The 21,841-nt window shown below is 34.8% G+C and overlaps 1 protein-coding gene across 3 annotated transcripts in view; it reads right to left on the reverse strand.

The window, feature by feature from the left end:
* The window catches only part of arhgap24 (Rho GTPase activating protein 24), a 132,798-nt gene that overhangs the window by 56,781 nt on the left and 54,176 nt on the right, over positions 1-21,841 (reverse strand). The window contains exon 1 of one of the 3 annotated variants that reach the window (XM_015340179.2): positions 284-550. The exons of the other annotated variants lie outside the window; for them this stretch is intronic. Coding sequence (XP_015195665.1) covers positions 284-305 — 22 coding nt within the window. The 5' untranslated portion in view covers positions 306-550. Of the gene's footprint in view, positions 1-283; positions 551-21,841 lie in introns of those variants that run through there. 3 annotated transcript variants of the gene reach the window in all.

The raw sequence follows: 21,841 nt of genomic DNA on the forward strand, positions 1-21,841 counted from the left end.
CCTTTGTAATTATAGGAGGAGTCAAAATGTAGATCAAAAGGAGAAGCTCATACAAACACAAATGTGTCAGCAAGTTTCATGTTATTAGCTACAGGGATTCCAGTCCCAATGTAAACTTCTAGCAAAATTAAGAAAGAAAAAAAAGTAACATATGAATATCATGACAGGGAAAACTAGGTGGTAACTGAACATTGAAAGCTAAAACAAAACCACAATATGATTATATTTTATACATATAAGAGTTTCTCTTTAGGGAAATATACATAAAGATAATTCCACCCACCTTGATTAAAAATATAATCCATTTAGAGCCTTGAAAACCCTTCTCTTGAGTAATAAACCAGCTGCTGTGTTACTGTGGCAGTATTCAGCCACGCATCTGTTCCTATCTGCTTGCCTGCTGCAACTTCTCCAAATGATTCCATCGCACAGGAATGGGAAACACCTCCAAGAGCCACTATGCAGCTAGTATCCAGCCCCCCATTTTGTGTGTCAGAGCCAGGTATGGAATAACAGTCACAAGGTCAGAGCAAGGTGAGAGGGCCTTAGACCAAAGTATACCATCTGGGAGGAGGGAGAGGAAAGTGGAGGATGAGAGAGAGCAACTGACGGAGTGAGAGCTGTCTCTTGGAAGTGACACTACACCCTGTGAATTGCAGACTGAGACCCCCCAGTCATAGAGAACTAGTAAATCTGATAATCGAACTGTGGCGTGCAGCCAGGCTACTCACCCATGGAAGCTTCGCTTAGACTATAAATACAATCCGCAACCTGAGTCCAAGAGACAGCAATCTGTTCCGGTGTGGTAAATCTGTCGGATTGTGATTAAAGATCTTTAATGGTCTCCTCTTTCATTCAGTAATCTCAGCGAGACTCTTAGGTTACCTAAGGTTATTATCATTAATTGCCAGAGGGAATTAAAAAACGAGGTACCGTACAGTACACACAGAGGAACTTGTCTCCAATGTAGCCAAACACTGGTAAAGAAATAAAGCTTTGACAAGCTAGAACTTACAAAACATATTCCAAGGAAGAGGTCTGATTTTTTTATACAAGGAAGCTGCATCTGAAAACCAGGTTTCCTTACTTCTTGCACAATGATTTCATTACTGAGAATCTCTTTTCCTGACTTCCACCTATGGAAAACATCACTTAAGCAGCTAAGAGTATTTTACGTTGAATAGGACAAGCAGGTGTTATGAGTTCTGTATGAAGTTAATCTTTAGAAAAAGGAAAGTGTAGAACATTTACCTGTCTGTATAAAGTTCTCTTTATTGTAATCCTTTTTCACATATAATTTACCCCAGGGAAATATGAAGAATTGTACATGTAAGAAAGCTTAGTGGAGAATCAGCAAACAAGCCAAACAAGCCACTCTTCAGGACTAGAACTGGAGACCCCTCCAGTGTGTGTAATATTACATTTTATTACTTCTAAAAAGAACCGGGTCAAGAAGAACCAGCTTATAATGAACACTTGAATTCACATCAAGGACAAATACATGGAAAATATTTTTAGGTTTCCAAAAACTGTTGATGCAGCATGTGCACCTTAATGAAAGTACAAATCATTGAATAAATTAAGCAGAGCTGGTATTTGGGATCATAGAGGTCTGACATGTAAAATACCAGCTCATTGTGATGCTTTTATGTAAGTGTCTGATTTTTTTCCCTCCTTGGCATTTTCCACTGCTGCAGTTCCTGAAGGATTCTCTGTGATTCATTGATCCTTGATTCTAGGACAGGGCATCAAGCTGCATTGTGTTATTATTCCTCTTAGAAAATAATCTTTCGATCTGACCCAGAGTGGATCAGACTAGTTTATAGAGCTCTTCAGCCAACTGTACTGTACTTTCTTCTTACATTATACAGCATTTTGGTCCCCTTTAAAATAATTGCTTCCCCAAATATCAGTTGTACTGCTTGATTAAAAATAGGACATGCAATTTTAATATTTCCTTTCTCAATTAGCTCTGTATCATAAAAGCATCATTGAAAATGCTACCATTTCAATTTGTTTATTTCACTAGAAAGAATTTTATACAGAAAGAAGGCACCATAGAGAGACTGAAGTGAGAGTAGGGCTATGGCCTGGGTGCTACTGTCAATTTACTTGAGTTGTACACATGATGGCCAGTGTGTTTCTTGGGTATTGTAGAGTTGTAGTATGTTCTTTTCTCTTTTCTCTATCACATTAGAGTCTTCCTGATTTATTAACAAATTCAGCATAGTGGACTGTGATCACGTCAGATTGAGTGATACACTCTTAGCCTAGACACCCGTCACCTATACATTATAAAAAAAACAACTCAAAGAGATCTTGATGATGCTTCTCTGAGTCTATCCAGGCTGTTAGAATTTACTGACTAAGATAAAATAAGCTTAATCATTTTTAAATTGCTAGTTTGCACCATCATTAATCTGAATGCTAGGTTGCAAAGCACAATTTTCGAGTTTCATTTCATTGATCCGTGCATTAGGAATTTGAACTAATTTCACTGTGCAGAAACAACATGCAAATGGGTGAAAGAAGTCTTCTTGAGTCATTATAACTGCAATCTACATTAATCTCTTGTAAATATCTGCCCCCTCTCAAATACACTTGATCACTTCATCTGTTGCTGAAATTATGTGCTGATGCAGCGTTTGTGAAATACAGAGTAACTTTAGTTTTCAAACCAATTTAAGTCTCTTTTTTGGGTTTATGGTTGCTTCACTGCACCTGTGAAATGCAAATCTGCTGTGTGAGCTGATGCGATACTATCCTGAGCCTTGCCTGATTGTTTGAGGAATCTTTCTATGGTATTGCTCCTAATGCACTCTCACTGGATTTAACACACTGCAGTTTAAGAGGAATTCACATTAAGCAATTGCAAACACAGAAGTGATTAATCACAATATTAAGTTTTACTCTTTATAGCTGAAAGCCTTTTGAGAGGGGTATTATGATTCCAAATAGCTTTTGTAAGATGTGTACAGAAAACTGAAAAAAAAACTCAATTAGATTGTAATCCCCTGTGGTTTTAAATTACTGCATGTTTTACAAGCATCTTAATACCCAGCTTGTTCTTTACTAAGGGACCTGTCATGATGTTAAAAAAGAAATGAATAAATTAGTTAATAATAAAAATTATCTTATTTCCCTCTGTGCTCTCTTTCAGTTGTTTGCCTCCTTTCTCCTGAAATAATATAATTATAATTGCTGTTTTTGTTTCCAGTTTGAAGAAATACTGTCACATGCAAAAGGGAAGAGTGTTTTGTTTGATAAATCTTGTGCATTTAGTACTTGAATAGATAATATATTATTAACATGGTTCACTGTGATTCTAATATGTCTGTGATGGTAGATGTTTTCTGTTGCATTTTTCTCCAAAACTGTCACAGATGTTTAAACTTTTCTACCTGATTCAGGCAGCTAGGATGTAGGTAAAGATAGAGGGACATCATAAGAGCTTTGACATTTTCACCTTGTTCAAAACCATCAGTTTAAACAAAAGCTACTGTAGGTTATCTGTAGAAGGGATATTTCTCAGTTACAGGGGATTATTTTTATTTGCAACACACATTATACATTCATAAATGTTAACAAAGTAGCTTGATGTTCATAAATTGAGAATGAAAGAGCTCCGCGTTGCTTGTTTCATGATTGTAAATATTAATATTTAATTAAGGAAAATGCTATCTCTGTGGTATTACAGTATATCATGTTATACTTTATAAGTTAAAGATTTAATTTTCTAGATTGATAATGAATCGAGTTTGAGTGTCCTTGCATAACTCTTACCAACATTTAATCACAAAGTAAACTTGAGATAAAAGAAAAATAAAGTACTTACCGTAACATCTTTTAAAAGGAAAACAGTGAAATCCATCTAATATATATTGTAGGCATACATAGTTTAGCTAGTTTCTAGTTGAAAATACTTTCCAAATTTGAAAGCATTTTGTAAACAATTTAATATATTCTGTAGCAGATGGAATTTTAGTATGTTATGTAATTTTAAATCAGCATTTATTTTTAATTGTTTAATTTTTATATGATCTTGTCTAAGTCCAGGTGCCAGAGCTGGCTCATCCTATGATTAGGGCCCAAGCTTTTCATTTCTCAGAAATGGGATACTGTCCAGTTCATAATAAAAGAAACATGGCCATATGGTAACCACTATGGGCCAGGAATACAGGGATCCCAGTAGCCTCTGAGCTGGCCCCATGGTTGCTTTCAATTCAATATAGTCACTGAAACTCTTATTTGGGTTGTACTAATTGGCATACTGTTTGTATACTTCCATTTCCAACAACACAGAAACAGGATGGCAGTCTGCAAGAGCTATAAACTGAGCAATTTTGATTTAAGAGGTTTGTTTTTCCTTTTGCAGAACTTTTATTTTGCTAATTGCTGATGATGATGCATCCCTGGCATTACTGTACCTTGCTATTCTAGCCAGTGTACTGTAGCATGCTGATTTTCCAATGCTACACTTGAATAAGCTATAGGGAACGCAATGATGCCATGAAGAGATACTCATATTCTGAGCATTTGCTAGAGTACACCACTTTTCATGCTCCACTGTTTTTTTTTTTGGTTGCTATTGCCATTTGTTATTTTATAAGGAATTAATTATATCATATAACAAAAAGGCTTCCTCAATTTGTGTGTAATGCATTATTGAGTTTGCTGTGGCTTTTAGTGCTGTAAATGTTAAAATTAAGTAACCTAAAAAATCCTCCCTCACACCTGAAGAAGGTTCCACAGCCGAAACATTGTGTTTTTTCTCTCTTCTTTTTTTCAGCATGGAATAAACCTATTACTTGTCCCTTTGCAGCCTACGCATGCTGACGCAGCTACCCACCTGGGAAACCTAAAAAAATGTCAATTACAGATTGACTATGTTAAATATGGAGAAAATATCTTGATTTGGCCATCTTGTAATAAATATCTAACTCTATGAAAAATGTTTTTCTAAAGCCCTACACTGCTATTTAAAAATAAAACTATAACTTTTGTATATTGAACTTTTCCAGCTTTCCACTCCAGTATGGAGATTTATAGCCAGTTACTACAGTCCATCTTCTTTAGAATTTGGAAAAAAAAAAAACATGAACTGAAACCTCCTCTCCCACAACCAACCCATGAAGAAGTAGGATCTGTCCATTAGTCATGGAGTTAACTCCTGACTTAATGACTTTAAGCTTCCCCCTCATTGTTCTCTTGAAAGTTCTTTTCTTTAAATTCAAGTTGCAAAATTCAATACTGTAGGTTTTTCTATGAGAAGTCTAAGTAGGTGTAGTAAAATAGCTAAAAACATTAAAATATGCCATGACTCTGCAGAAATGTAACATTATACTAAAGAAAAACCTATAAACTGACACATACAGTATGTTTCTGCACCAGATGTAACCAGCTTGAAATAATGAGCACATACTTTACGTTTGAACCTAATACAATTAGCAGTACATGGGAGATACAGCATGAAGTCCCTTTAAAGATGTGGTGAGCACACAGCATGCAATGTACTTACTGCAGCTACTTGTCTTTAGTTATAGTTAACACCAAAAGTTTAAGTGATGTAATAGGCCTCTTTTCTACACCCCCATACAATCCCTGTTCACATTAATGTAAAGTAAAGAAAACAGTTAAGAAAACATTTGTAATTGTAACTCACTGTATTGTATTTTGTCTTATCATGCAATATTTTTAACTGGAATCTTACTCTCAGACTGACGGCTGCAATGTCTTAAAGCTGTTTAGGTAACTGAGGGTGGTAGTATCTGTAAGGCAAATCGTTTCACTAGGTGGAAATACAGTAGACCCAAGGTTGTGATTAGAGAACTCTTTGATACACCAATATACACACTTGACAATTTTAATGTAAAAAAAAACTGTGATAGCTTCAATTTTTTTTAGATCCACTTGCTTTTGAAGGAAAACTGAAGAAGGCAAAGATGACTTACAGGACAACAGGTCAGAAGGACAATTTGTCACATAGTGGACAATATTAATAATCATGCTGTAATAAACAAGTAATAATCATGCTGAATAAAAGACCTCAAGTTTTTATTGGTGGGGGCTTTACAAAAAGAACGTTCTATATGTACTGTGAAACCACACTGAGCTCAATCTGAATCTACTGTGTTTCTGATACACTTTTCATTACTTTTTTGATTCTTAAGGGAGTTTTTCAGCACTGGCTGATTAATATCATTATTGCAATCTTATTTCTTATAATGATTGTAATGCCAAATCCCAGTGTTCTGCATGTACCTACTACGTATTCTGAAAATGCTTCTGCACTGCAGGCCATTAGACTATTCTCATATTTCTTTTTTGTAGTTCTCCAGTTTCTATTACATCCTGATTAAAAAGTCCATTGGTAATATAAATCCCCTTCCCGAGCTGGAGCTGAACAATCCATTACGGATGTTAGCAACTTTATTTAGGCCACATTCCAGCATTTCTTTTATTTCTTATTACGCATAGAGACAGCTGGGAATAGCTCAACAGCCCTAATGTGAATTATGGTCACTTTTACATGACAGCCTAGTTAGCACACAGTGAAATACAGTAATTGAAAGAGTTCTGAGGGATGTGAGCATGATCCTGCACAGTACCATTTGTTAAATACCCTTTTGCAAACCTTAACAACAGGAATGAATTGCTATTAAACCAAAGAATAAACGTCAGGCCAGCCTTAGATTGTGCATTGACCTAAACAAGTCAGGACTTGTGCTGTATGTATTCATGCAGTATTACCACTTTAATGAAACTATTTAAAGTGATGAAAGATGCCATTAAAATTTATTGGATAGGAGTAATTTGGGACTTGTAAGGGATCAAATGATACTTCATTTCTTTAACATATTGTGCAGCATTTCTGCAAAGGCTTTCTTTTTCTCTACCATCAAGGTTTTCGATTTTTTAACACAGAGTTGCCCATCCACCATACTGAACAAAGAGATACTGATTCTAGAGGGGATGAAAATATTCTGACTTTTCTAGCAGCTTGAGTGAAATAAAACTGAAAAATGAATGCACACTTATAAAATAGTCTGATTAAATCCTCTAACAAAAAAGCAAACCATTGCTTATTAATTTCTGTATTTATGTTCATTGTTTTTGTATTGTTTCTTCCTTAGTTCCAAGATGTCCTCAGTAATGTTATTTCTGTCTTTTAGCATGGGTTCAATCGAAACAAAAATCAGTTATTGCCATGTACAAAATCCTTCACTGAATCGCATTCAAGTCTTTGGTTTTCTGTTAGTGTAGAAATGACTTCATTCTCATTAAGGAATGGCAAAATGGAAAATGGTAAGTACTGAGAAAAGTAAAATGAACACAAGAATAATCACCTAGTGTATGTTTCCTCTTCCAAACCCAAATGTGGTGAAAAAAGAAGAAAGCTGAAAACAAATTAGTGTAATGTCTTATGACATTTAAATGAAGCATAGCTTCTAACAGGGCAGATGTAGTGGGCTGGAAAATAACTCCTTTGCATTCTTATCTTATGTTCCGAGTGGCACTTAACTATGTGAAAAAACAACTTACAGTAGGGACTTTGGAACAAGTGAGTTCCTATAAGGTACAGTACACTACATATCTTAGAGTATATAGTATGCAAAATTAAAATATAGGCATTGCTCTATCATGAGCAGACCATATAATGTATGGTTAATCCTTCATATACAAAAATAAGGAACAAATTCTTATTCACAATTCCTACATGAAGAGATTTTCCCGTTTATACAGCAGAGCACTTACTATAGCAATCTCAACAAAGTGCCCACTGGAGATAGTGTATCACCCACAGCCCTCTCATCCACAGCCCCACTACTCCATACTGCTGCTGAAATTAAAGGGATGCTCACTCATGTTTGGAGAGGCATATGGAGCATGTGGGCAACATTCCCGTTCCCTCTCACATGCCAAGCAAGCAATCAGCCATTTAATATTAATAATTTGAGGTCATACCCTTAAATTGCATTTGGTCACATTTAGTTGCACAAATTGTCTTTATTAGAAAGGAGCACAGCTACTGTAGATTGCATTGTTGTGTAATAGTAATTAGATTTTCTTCTCATCATGGATTAATTCATTCCATGTGAGCTCTCGTTTTTGGATGATTGTTATGTACTGTATTCACTTTAAACCTCCACTTCTTCTTCAGGGAGTCCATTGAAGCCACATTGCCTTACCTGCCAGATATCATTAATTGGTTAAAGGACATTCTCCAGCCTCATTCAGTACCATGTGCTACAGTATTCATTGAGGAAATAGAGATCCTGCAGGTCTTTTTGCACCACAGAGAATCCCTCATTGACCACACCTACTGTAGTCCTGTTAATGTGTGAGTGACACTCTGTTGATAGCATTCCCCCACAGCAGTGGTTCCTATCATCCCACTGTCACTACAGATTGCTCTGATCCAACTAGCACTCCATCTTTTACTTTAGAATCTACACTGGTTAACATGATATGCCAAACATTTACGTTTCCCTAGATCTTGCGATTTTAACACAGGGTCAGATGATTGCTTTAGATGTAATGTGTTAGCCAGTTTAGATCTTGAAAAGTGGTTTTGTACGTTTGTGGGAACAAAAACCTGCACTGGTATTGGACAGCTCTATCTGTATTTTAGAATCACTGGAGAAGGTGCTGTAACAGTAGAGAAAAGAAAAACATTGACGGAGATTGTGTAAGGTACAGACTTTCAAACATCGTAAAGGTGAGTAATTTGCATCAATCTGATGCCTTCATGAATGTATTGCCAACCATCCTTGTGGTGGAGAGTTAAGCTTAATTAAGACAATTACAAAGTTACAAAGCTTTTTTGGAAAAAAAATCACTTATATAAAGTGTTGAACTAAAAGAATGTGTTCTCTTAGGACAACAACATTTGGGCACAGTCAGTGCTTCATTAATCTCTTATTCTACGAAACAGAGGGCAACCATTGCATTTAAGGAGACCTTGTGCCCAACTGTCAGATTGACAAATATTTAAAATACCTATTTATAGTCTAAGTAGACAAAAAAAACCTGATGAATTGTGAAGAGTAGCACAGTAAATTGTATGCTGGGGATCATGTCGCTGATTGATTTGTTAAAGGCTAAAAGCTTTCTGCCTCTTTTCTTCTTCTTCTGTCTTTCTCAAGTAATTTATTTGCCGAGCACATTGTTAATGTATTACAGCAGCGTGGCTTTTAGTTTAATTTTGAATAAACATTTTCAGGCTAAAAAAAATAAGATATAAACCCTTTCACAATTTCCTGTTGATCACAGAAGGACCAGAACACACTGGTGTTACAGCAAGACTGCATACATTTAATTAAACAATCAACATCAGGACTGTAATAATAATTAAAAAATGAAATTTATAAAGTAGTGAACATTTAAAGGAATTGATCCTTGAAATGAATCTGGATTACTAAAAATTAAATTTAAAAACGTTAAACAGGACATATGCAACAGCCTAACAATTGTTTTTGGCAGAAACTGTGCTTTTTAAACCTTAAAAAAGAAAAAAAAGAGACATTCCATCAATGATACTTTCTTGAGAAGAAAGAGACTGGCTTCTGTGTCATGCCTGGGTGTCATCCCCAAGAGCTCTTCAGCAGCCGATTGCTAATGCCAAACCTATTTGCTATTTTCGTTATGCATGCTGATCAGCTAATCACAGGCAGCAGGAGGCCTTGGAGAGAGAGCCTTTGAATGTAAGAGCAGCCTTGTTATCACAGAGGTCACTGCCATTCCAGCCACCAGGGCATTTCTCTGCTTGCATAATGTGTCACAGTGCCGACTCAACAGTATCATTCTTTAAAACATTTCAGTAATAGGCAGTTCTTTTTCTTTTGTTTTGCATCATCAATGAGACTGGATTCCTGACATGCATCAACCAAGAATTAACATTTTTAAAATAAGTGCATTTTTATAGAGCTCAATCCAAAAGTGCTTCACATATAAGAGGGGACTCAATTACTACTACATACCTGGATGATGTTTATTAGATATTATTCACCAGCAGGACCACTAAACAACAGATTAGATAGAGAGGTGAGAAATTACCTCACCATTTGAATTAAGGGGCAATTTAGATAGACTTGATTGTGCAATCACCTGGCAAAATTTAGCTACAGTAAGATACTATGGATAACACTGTTACGAACAGCTCCAATGAATCTTTAATGATCAAGTTGTCAGGACATTTGTTGAACATCTCATCTGAAGGACACCACCATACTGGAGCACTGGTTATTGGAAATTCTTTCCAGAGGGAAGAGTGTCACCTACTGGACCTCAACAACCTGGTTTTCCTAGGAAGTCCCGTATCTTAGTACTGACCAGTACCTGCCTTGCTTAGCTTCTGATGTCTGAGATCAGGCTAGAGGCCGGTAACACTTTGTTGCCTGAATGAGCACTTTTCTGTTATTCAGAATGGCTTATAAAACCTGGATCTCTCAGTAGCATGTCCCTTAAAGGGGAACTATGATGAGTGCATTTTAACCCATTATGAAATTACCAAGTACATGGTAATGTGTAGGACTTCCAATTTACAAAGTGAAGTGACAAAGTTTCAATGTATATGTAGTGCCATGCTGCTGTCATTGTCAGCGATTCAGAATGAGGGAACAAAACTTCTGGTGATGCAAAAGCAGCCCTATTAACCTGTAAACATGCTTTACACCAAGTGAATTTTAGTACTGCATTAAAAGTAAATATTAACTAAAATACACTCATAATAATTAATCTTGGTAGGAGACTGTATTACATTAATGCAGGTACCTCAAACCTTTTTTTTCTCCACAAGCATTAATAATTATTTTTTTACAAATCATGAACGGAACACTTTATGAAATCTTTTGCAATTCTAAAATATTGTAGCCATGCATTAATAAAATGCACAGATTTGGTTACATACTCTGCACTCAGTTGCCTTTGTTTTCTTTAAGGAGTCCTACAGGACAAACCATAATACTTTTCTTTACAGCTGATGGAATTCATAACATTGATTTAACAATGTAACCATTACTAAACCAAATTCAATCAATCCGAAAGATGACCTAGTGCTTTTTTCAAAATGGGTCAGTTAAAAACATAACTGTCTTCCAGACCATAGGGATTTATTGCTAATTACCAATCCTACCTTGTTAATACCATGAGACAGAAATCAACTCAATCAATTTTTATAATCACTTAACAGCATGAACGTTATAAGCAATAAGATAATTGAAAGCAGGTTTTTCTTTGGTTCAGTGAAAAAGATGCAAAACTGTATTCATTAAACCATGCATTTATATATTGACAGTCATGATTAATTTATTTGTACCTGTATCTGAATTGTACAATAAAATCATTCACACAAACCAATGGCTGTCTGTTGCTTTGCTATGTCAATGAAACATTAATTCTTCTTGGGTTGGATTTCTATTTAATGTACTGACAAACAGGACAACAGCAAAATAAAAAAAAACAGTACAGTAAATATGCTGGTTGCATTCACATCACAAATAATCAGAAATATTTTAATGTAATTTTGTAAAATCACTGAGGCCAACGATATGTAACATATTTGTATCAAATAATAATAAATTACAGACACCTTGCATTTACTGTACTGTATATAGTGCCTTTCATACAGTACCAAAGGGACTTGAATGAAAGACACAAACATAAATGAATAATTCTGTTATCAATAAGAATCAGAAAAGAAAAATGCAAAATGTATGACCTTTTAAGAGACTTTAATAGAAATTCTGAAGCGCAATATAAACTAATAACACAGATTTAGCTCCTGTAATCCACACTTCATTATGAAATGGCTTTGGGCAGGGGTATGACCTTTGAACACTGAAAATTTAAAATACAGTAGGGTCCCTATGTGCACATTTAGGGGAGAAGTCTTAAGGTCACTGTATAGACCTCTTAAATACTCAATAGGTTGGGATTAAGCAATAAGTGCTTTACTATATAGCTCATAAAATTAACGACTTGTGACTATCTGTGGAACATAGTGAAAGCAGCGCATAAAGTCCCCAAAGAACACTAAAGGCTTAAAATGTATTGAAACATGGCTGAAACTTTGCATCTTAGATGCTAGATTGTAAATGAAGCAGATTTTATAATTGTTTTTAGTGATAAGAAAGTAGATTAAATAATTCTTGTTTCTAAAATTAGATTGTAATAAATGTCACAATTTTGATCAAGGATTTATTTGCAAGCAATCACTCTAAAACAAACTGAAAATTTGCATCCAGAAAAGGACATTTTGCAGAGTGATCACATTGTGTTTACTGAGTCTGAATATTAAGCTATACATAAAGATGTTAGATATTTTCACATAGAAATAGTGCTTCTCTTAATAATTATTATTTATACAGTATTTCTTTTTATCTTGAAGGATCCCAAAAGCTTTATTTATAGAAATGGACCAGAGGAATTGAGGCACTTTCTATCCACCTGCATCACTTACAGCAGAATCCTGCTCTAGTATTCCTAGGAGGTTTCAAGGAATTGTAGAGCAGGCTTAGTTTTTCTTCGTTTCTGAAATATAATGAGCTCATGCTAAAAGATGGTAATGCTGAAGTCCAATAGTCGATCTACTAGAAGGGATACATTAATGTATTATCGCTTTTACTTCTTCAAATATGCAGTACAAACCGTAGTTTATGAACAACCTTACCAAGCCATACTGTATGTTTACTTCTTTATTTTCTGCCAATAACCCTGAAAAGTACTTCTATAATGATTGATTTCAATGCACTTTAAATGGTGCACTGTGCAAGTGCACACACAAGCAGAATATACAATTTAAAAATACTGAGGACTATGAGAATGTGAGTTTACAGTACCAATTTAATTTTAATGTTATCTAAGTGGAAGTAATTCATGGCTGATATTTATGGTGCACAGCTTCCAGATGGTACACTGAATGAAATGTGATTTCCTTAACTAACTACTGGCATAGTAAGTATTGCAGAATAACACCTGTATCCACATTTTTAAGAAAGAATTACACAACCTAAGAGTCTCTAAATTATTGAAAAGGGTAAATCTAAGCAAATACCTTGCTCAGGATACCAGACTTGCATGATATATACTGTATTTAAAGTACACACCTAAATACAGTAGTTAGACTTTATGCTCTGTGCTTACCAATGTAATATGTTATTTCCATGTTTCTTCTCTTAAATGCACCAAAATGTTAAGCAGATACATAAATCTCACATAGTTGTTTGCATGTACTGTACATTGCTGTGTGTCTTATTCATCTTAGACAACAAGGTTAAATCCCTTCATCTTCAGAGCCCAAAAGACTCTGTGATAAAGTGATACACTCAGTCAGGAATGATAAAATAATAATTAAAATGAACCAAAGAAATAAATCAATATAAAAACGTGATACAGTACTGTATTTTTCTAGAAATATACTGAGAACAATAATTCTAAGTCCAATATTCTAAATCTTTTCTAGTGTTTTCAACAAATATAAACTCTACGATTGTTATTAGCAGTATACTGCTTAGTTTGAGAGAGAAAAGGCTAAGCTCGACATTTAGCAGTCTTCACATTGATCTTCAATATTGTGATCATGTTTTTGAAGAATATTCAAAACTTTATCACAGCAGCTCAAGCTTAAGTAAAATATGAAGTGTTGTAGTAACTCATCCACCTTTGCCAATCAAATCTAGCCGAATCATTGACAGGTCTTCCTCATTATTAACGTATTTTGTACCTCTTGTATATCATGCAAAAGTTTTTGTGCTTTGAAAATAATAGTACAAATCCATTACTATTACAGATTAAGTGTTGGCTAAAGGTTAATGACAAGATCGCCACAGAATTATGTCCCTGCATAAAGAAGGATAAACACTGAGTGAAAACAGCAGAACAATGTAAAATGTCTTAATGAAAAAGTCGTGTGCACATTCATTTACTGTACTTTTTTCCATGTCATATTCAAGAATAGGTGCAGTCTTTAACATTGCTGCCTTGCAGTGCAGCTGCCCTGGGTTCAATTCCAGACCTGGGGTACTATCTGCATGGAGATTGTACAATACTGTATGTCCTCCCTTTGTTTGCGTGGGTTTCCTCCAGGTGCTCTTGTTTCCTCCTACAGCCCAAAGACACATAGTGGTAGGTTACAGTAATTGGCTTACTTGAAAATTGGCCCAGGGTGTGAGTGTGTACATGTCTGTGTTTGTGTCTGTGTGTCTGCTCTGCCTCACTCCTGTTCCTTGCAGGGTTAGGCTCCAGCTCCCCTGCGACCCTGAATTGGAAGAAGCGTTTAGAAAATGGATGTACAGTATGGATATCGTACACATACTAATAGAATAATGATACAACAAAAATCTTGTGAAAAATAAACAAAAGTAAAACCAAAATTGAAGCACTGCATTGTATGCCATCTTAATGATATCTTGTGTCTTCTACATTGTACTGCAATGATCTCAATCAATGGTTTCACAATGGCTCTTTATAAAGTATTTAGAAAAGCTCAATTAAGTCTATAACATTCTGCCATTCAATACCAGGATGAAAACAAATCTGTGAATTTTGAAAGGTTTTCCCAACAGGACTGGCTCTGACCTTACTCCCATTGTCCTTGTGTCTTGAAGAGCCCACGTAAAAGGGTATAGATTCTTATTTCAAGTTGACATTGGCTATCAATTACCAGGATAAATCAGATGTCATGCACTACGAAGAGCAGTGCTTTCCTTTTACTTACCAGTGAAGCTTTATTCAGGTGAAGACCTGCCTTTTCAGCCACAAAGAGTTCATTTTCGCAGTTACACTGTAGTGCCCATCAGTGAATACATGTCAATGGTGTTACAAAGAGAAGAATGCATCTAATTTTGCATGATATTTCACAAGCTCAGGTACTTTGTCTTTTTCGTTGCCTGCAATAACATACTGCATAAGACAAAGTTCACTGCAGAACAGTGAAAATTTTAAATAAAACAACACTTCACAAACATTTAAAAAAGATCTACAGTAAAGCCAGACAATGGATTCAATGGATTTCTAAAAAACAAACAGCAAAATAGTAATACCGTTGGTTAAAATGAATCCTTGCATTAAAATATAATTAAGGGGATTGCCATGGTCAATACTCTCTTATTTCATTTCATGTCTTTATTCTTAACAATAAAGTAACAGTTCATGTGCTTTGGGTCATTCTCTTTTGATAGCTCAATGCCATTTTCAAATGGTAATTATTTCGGCTACCTTTGAAATTGCTGTTGCTATGGTTATAACTGCCATCCAGTGGCTTATAGCAGAACTGGTTTCATGCTGAAATGTCTGTTATACATTTCTGTTACATGTCTGTTATATGTCCAATTTCCTGGCAACTTCTAGTGAGCTTTTGTTACACTACTGCACATATCATATAATTGAGTCTATTTATTTAAACAATGAGCCTATATAGAGGAATATGAGAGTCTTCAAAAACAATGCCTCTGTATCAAGGCAATTATTTTTTGTTTACTGAATTTTTCTCTGTTCAAATTCACAAAGAGTGAACTGAGATTTTAGCCTAAGAGTGGCATTGTTTTCATTATTAGGACATTTATTTCAATAACCACTAGGGGGCGACTGTGGAACAAAGATGATAATGTTTTTCATGTAAAGTAAAATTTAATCTGCGTGCAGTCCTATATAACATTTTTGTAAACTAAAATACTGCGAAAATATGAGTCTATATGAGAAAACTGGCTAAGAAGAAGAAGAATGTATTACTGCCCTTTACTAAAATATGTTTTGTCAAATGCCCTCAAATGTTTTAGATGTTTATAAAATTAAATTATTATATTACTATACTAAAATTACTATTTATTATTATAAGAATTGTAGAATTATTTTACTTTCCAGATGAGGGCACTACTATCCCTATAGATTTACAACAGAATATTGTATATTTACTCTACAAATAAATATAAGCATATACTGTATGTATATTAACAGTGTCTTGTGGTGTAATACTGTTTATACTTAAATTGCCAATTTAATGTGGTTACAGATCGTAATTAAAGGGCACTTTGTTATAAAAAAATTAAGATGATTCAGGTGCGTGCTACACATTTGTGGTGGTCCCTATTATCTGTAAGTGGCTTTAAGTGGAGTGTCCAGAAAAGCTCTATATACAGTAAATGCAAGGATATTATGTACATATATTATAAATACTACTCAATACTCACATTGTGAAGCTGTATTATCTGTTTGTATTTTTTACATATTCAAAACAACTTTTACATGAAATTCTCCTCTTGCTTTTAATCTGTCATCGGTTAGAATAATATTATGCGTTTGCGATTGATTTAATTCTACTATGGACAGTGTAACCAATTGTAATTCCTTGGGAACAAACAGTAAAATAGCTGTTCCTATCATGTGTGATTAGAGATATGTTTCATATGGCTATGTTTGGAAGCATGAGCTAAATGAATTCTGAAAGATTGCACAGCCCTAGGCAAGAGAGGTGTACTGTGTACACAGAGATCATTAACATTCACTGTTCCCTCAAGCTGTGTTTTGTGACCTATACACCATGTCAGACAGTTTTCTCTCTGGGATCTAATACTTCTCAGGTGGAATCATAGGAAATATTAAACCATATATCTAAAGTTTCCTACTGTAATCTCTTTCACACTCACACACAAAATACACAACTGATTATTCACTACAAAGAAACCCCACATTGTGTAGTCCCTTCTTGGACAGTACACACCATATCAGTATGAAATGTTTAAGAGTCTTTGAACTAGTATTATTGATCGACTGTAAATGAAATGTATGCAGTAAAGTTTTTGCAATCCTGTTCTGCTAGATTGTTTAGTAAATTAGTACATATGTATAGAAATTACACATTTTGTCATTAATAGTATGTTATGGCAATATTAAATTACTTTAAAAAAGAAAATGTAATTTCTAATCATGAATTGAGGCCATATTCTGATTTTATTGCCTCCTCAATCCTTTGCTTGCTTAAGGCCTCAGAAATCTGCTAATTGCTATTAAATTGAGTAAACAATTAGTTAAATTAAGTGACTAAGAACTCAGGGTGAAACAAAAGCAGAATCAAGATTTTTGGCACCAACAAGCTAAAGTTAAATGTTCTTTTAATGCCTTAACATACAGGTACTGTACATGTTTCTGCCACCACCAATCAACACAATAGAATGTCCCTTTTCTCAGCTGTTCCTTATGTTCTGAGAAACCCATTTTAAATTCCATATAAAGTTCATCTTAATATAAAGATATTGCTGCAGTACTGTAGCTCTTTTAATAAGAAAAATAGAAAACAATGATGTAACACTTTTAATATTTACAGATCACTGTGCTAAATCTGAACACCCTCTTGCACAGAATTATTTTTGCTGCAAAGATGAAATGTAACAGGCACTTTCTAATGATGTGCGTGCTTAAAGGCTAAAATGAAAAAGAGAAAACACAAAGTCTGCATGGCTAAATCTATCTTTGAAGCATGCCAAATGAAGTGCAGTGACTGGAAGGAATACACCATCTGCCACCATTTGGCACAGCTTGGCAAACAGAGTACAGAGTGACTTATTGTCAGAAACTTAAGCAATGGAACCTGGCATTGAGCCAGGTATCTATGTATTGCCAGGGACATGGAGTCAGATTTGGAGGAATGTGTGTCCAAAATGTTTCAGAAGTCCTTTTCATCAGGACAAAACTGTGTGTATCATGATGTCAATTAGAAACATCTTGCTTGAATTACAGTACCTTGAGTGATCAGCTGCGTACACACATACAAAAGAATAAAGACAAAATATAAACCTTTTCACAAAACCTCAAGCAAAAGATGCAGCAGACACAATCTTACAAGTTTCTGGAGCTTTGCTTTGTGTATTATATACAGCAGGTTACATTATATAATTCGCTTTTCCTGTTGGGTCATTTCTGCCTTGTCTGTTTGTCTGAATGTGGTATAGCAGGAAATGATTGCTTGTGTATGGTTTCCACAATGCCTTATGTGTGAATGTGAGAAAAGATATCATAAAAAACTGAAATGTTTGGCTGTTAGAATGAAAAACATAGATTTTATGTAAAAAACATTTGAAAAACTCATTACCTGAAATAACAGACAAATTTAAATTGCGTTAGCTGCTATTTCAATGACTGCCTAGATAAAACTGAACCCGTGCTGCAAAATGTTAGTATATAATTTGATGACTTTCCTAATTTATTCAGGCAGAAGGTAAATTACACTGCTGGGGAGCTTGCTCTCCATGGCCTTCAGAAAAGGTTTTGCAGAAAAGGTAAATGCCAACACAATTAGCACTCAGTAAATTTTTAAACGTGGTGCATCTTTGAAGCAGTCTCCATGCTGACACAAAACACTGAGGGCAGGAGTGTTGTTGTTTGAAACACTAGTTCTGAGTTGCTGAAGGCCGGTCTGAATGCTGGCGACAGTGTTAAATGTGTCAAAATCACACCCAGGTGAATTTGAAGACATTTTCAATGAGGAAACCTTTAAATTCACTACAAATGGAATGTTCCTCTAATAATCAATAATAATAATAAAAATATTAGATTGATTCTGACCACTTTTCCTGGATGTAAGAATATCTCAGATAGAACTACATATTTCACTCTACATGTGGCCATATGAGGCTGCCACAGACAGTGCAGGACTCGCTAAAGTTCTTGTAGAATTTAGAGCTCACTAGTTGTATATAATTCACTGATTACTAAGTATGTAAACATATTGGAATGTCTGAATTTTCACATGGGTTTTTTCTGTATGAAAAGGTGCGTCTTGACAGGAAACCAGAGGATAAATGGATAGGGAATTGAGTGAACTGATTTGGGGAACTATCAATTTGTTATTTTAAGAAAGTCTTTTGCTTTTTGAATCTGAAGTACATCCTTGTTGGAGTCTCATGTACAGCATGAAGGTTTCTGAGCTGTGCTTCATACTTTACATATGTAGAATGTATTCAGCCTTGCTCACTAATATATTATAAGACTACTGTATTTTAAGAGAAAAACAAAAGGGGCCATTCTTATGGAGAAATCTTGGCAGTGCTTATTTTTCTACAAATGTCATTATGTTCACATTCCACCAGGCTTTTCCCTTACAGCGGTGGCTTCATTTTTTAAATGATTTTGCATTACAACAGCTGAAGGGATGAAAAAATGTTAATGTGACTTTTTTTGGAAAACAAATTGTTCTGTGCTAAAAGCAGTGCTGTTGATAAGCTACCATTACTCACCCAAGTTGTTAATTTAATGTTTCTTTTGGAGACCTTTAAAGTCCGGAAAAGATGAAGGTTACCGTTTTTTCCTTCCTTTGGACAAATTGCCTATGTAATTTGTTCATTATGAACAAGAGAGAGAAAATAAGTATTAAAGTCATACCTTCTCGTTATTAATATCTAAACGTGAAAATTGTAAAGGTTAATTGAAAGATGGGTTATTTTTTAGCTTCTAATATCTATTTATCACATTGCATACATGATTTGACTTTCATTACTAATTAGACTTTAATTTGAAATACAATCTTCTAACTTAAAGCAATGTTTGTGAGGATAATGTTCTTTATGTTAAATATCACAGCCTACACAGCCTTACAGAGGTTATCAGGAGTAAAGTATAAATAGGAAATTCTAAACCTTCAGAATTTACAGTAAAATATAAATTGGCATTGAAAGTTCTTTTTTACTAATGACATTTTTCTGTTCTCAAAGTGTCTTTACTATGATTTAGAACAGATTGGATTATGCCTCATTAAATGTCAAAGAGCCAGCACAAAATCCATCCATTTATTATCAGAAAACTGCTTATTCCTGATGAAGGCAGCAGCAATCTACAGTCCATCCAATAAGTTCATAACACGGATCTTCAACTTGGACAAGACCCAATCCATCACACAAAGACAACAAAGAAACAGATTAACCTAGCTGATATGTTTTTTGGAATGTTGGAGTATACCAGAGTACTAGGCAGCAAAATACTTTAGTTTTGACGTCATTTTAAAAAGAATAAATGAAAATTAAAAACAAAAAACAAGCTGCAATTATAATAATAAAAATAGCAACAACCAGCTTTCATAGTAACGGTTATGAGACTGACCCATACTGTAGTATTTAATACTTTAAAACTTATGGTAATATTTTTAAAATTAGATCTGTTTAATTGTGGTCCTGTAAAGAATTATTATATATTGTATTTTCACATGAATGAGGACTAAAAAGTGTGAGCCACTGGGCACTTTTCGGGTTAAACGAAAGAAGAGAGGGGGTCATGTGGTCCGGGCTATGATATGGGCATCAATTAGAATCATCAAGTAGAAAGGGCATGTTTGATGGTACAGAAACCTCTTTTTGTTTGAGGTCACAGAACAAAACAAAACTTTGTTATATATGGAGAGTGAAGATGTGCCCACTGAAATGGCAAAGTATTAAAAACATTAATCAACAGTGTTTTGTGGTTTTCACGATATGTATACAAAATCCACTATATGGGCTCATATTTCTGGAACAGCATTTACTTACTGTACCTCAAAGCATCAGTGACAATAGGCTTCAGGTCTCACATAAGATCTAAAAGTTCTTTCAGCATACACAGGTTGTCATTTCAAGCATACCTGTAATTAAAGAATGTCCCATGTGTGCTCACAGTTATTTGTCAACTGTTTTTTGCAGTTATCTTTGTCCATTTAATATGAATGTTTTGCAGATAAAGAATAAAATTCTACTTCAGGATGCTGTAATAGTCTGTAACAATCAAAGAACCAATGTGACTCCTGTTTTTTTGTCCTGATTTTCTTTATTTAACTTACCTTTTCTAAAGTTTAGAGGTGGAAATTACACTGTAATAAAAACTAATTTCTTTCATCCTCATAATTTTTGAATAAAGTAATTTACATGAATACTGTTTTTTACATGAATAAAACCCTTTAGTTTATTATGAAGGCCCAAGTGAGTGCTTTCACTTTCACTAGTGGTATGTTGTCTCCTAGAAAGTACAGATTAGACCACGATGCATGGTTTTGTAGTATAAATCCGTGAGAACATCTTCAATTGCCCATGCAAACATTGCATTATTCAGTACATAATATTGCTGTAAAGCTTACATCTAATATCACAGATGCTCTCATTCTGCTGTATGACTCAAATAAACCACAATAACCTTCAGTAACCTTCTATCAGCCCAAACTGTTATGTTCCCTGAGAAACAGATGAAAACATTCCAAAAAATTAATTAAAACTCTGAATCATTTCAAACTAGGAAGCAGGTAACCTTGGTACTACCAATTTATGGCAACAGTATTGTTTTATAACTCTTCCTTTCAAATAACACATTGTGTTCTTATTAATTAAAATTTTTTTACAGACATTCAAGATATTCTTGTAAAGATCTACAATATAAAATGGCTTTAAAAAACTAAACCCTGAGCCCGATGCATTTATCTTTAAAAATTAATTTCAGTAGGTATCAATAGCATATTTAATGTGAATGAGCTACATGGAATGATCTGATTCATTTATACTTGTCAATTTTATATTGCAACAGCACAGGTTTAGGTGCCGTGGAGCCAAGTCTTCTTTAGTGATGAATCAAGGTTTGTGTAGACCACCCGATGGATGTCATGAGTGTGCCTAGATGAGTACAATCCTACACTAAGTGCTGTGAACATCAGATCATTTGATGGGGAGGTGCAGGTGTGATGGTGTGAGCAGGACCCAATATACATAGTGATTGATGGCGACCTCACTGCACAGTGCCACATTGCTCAGTTTCTGAAATCTTCTGGAGTGTTTCTTGTGCACTCATCCAGATGTGACAATATAGCTTGGGAAGCAATGGTTTTCTTCCAAGATAA

The sequence above is a fragment of the Lepisosteus oculatus genome, chromosome 3 (genome assembly GCF_040954835.1).
Source record: "Lepisosteus oculatus isolate fLepOcu1 chromosome 3, fLepOcu1.hap2, whole genome shotgun sequence".
Taxonomy (NCBI): domain Eukaryota; kingdom Metazoa; phylum Chordata; class Actinopteri; order Semionotiformes; family Lepisosteidae; genus Lepisosteus; species Lepisosteus oculatus.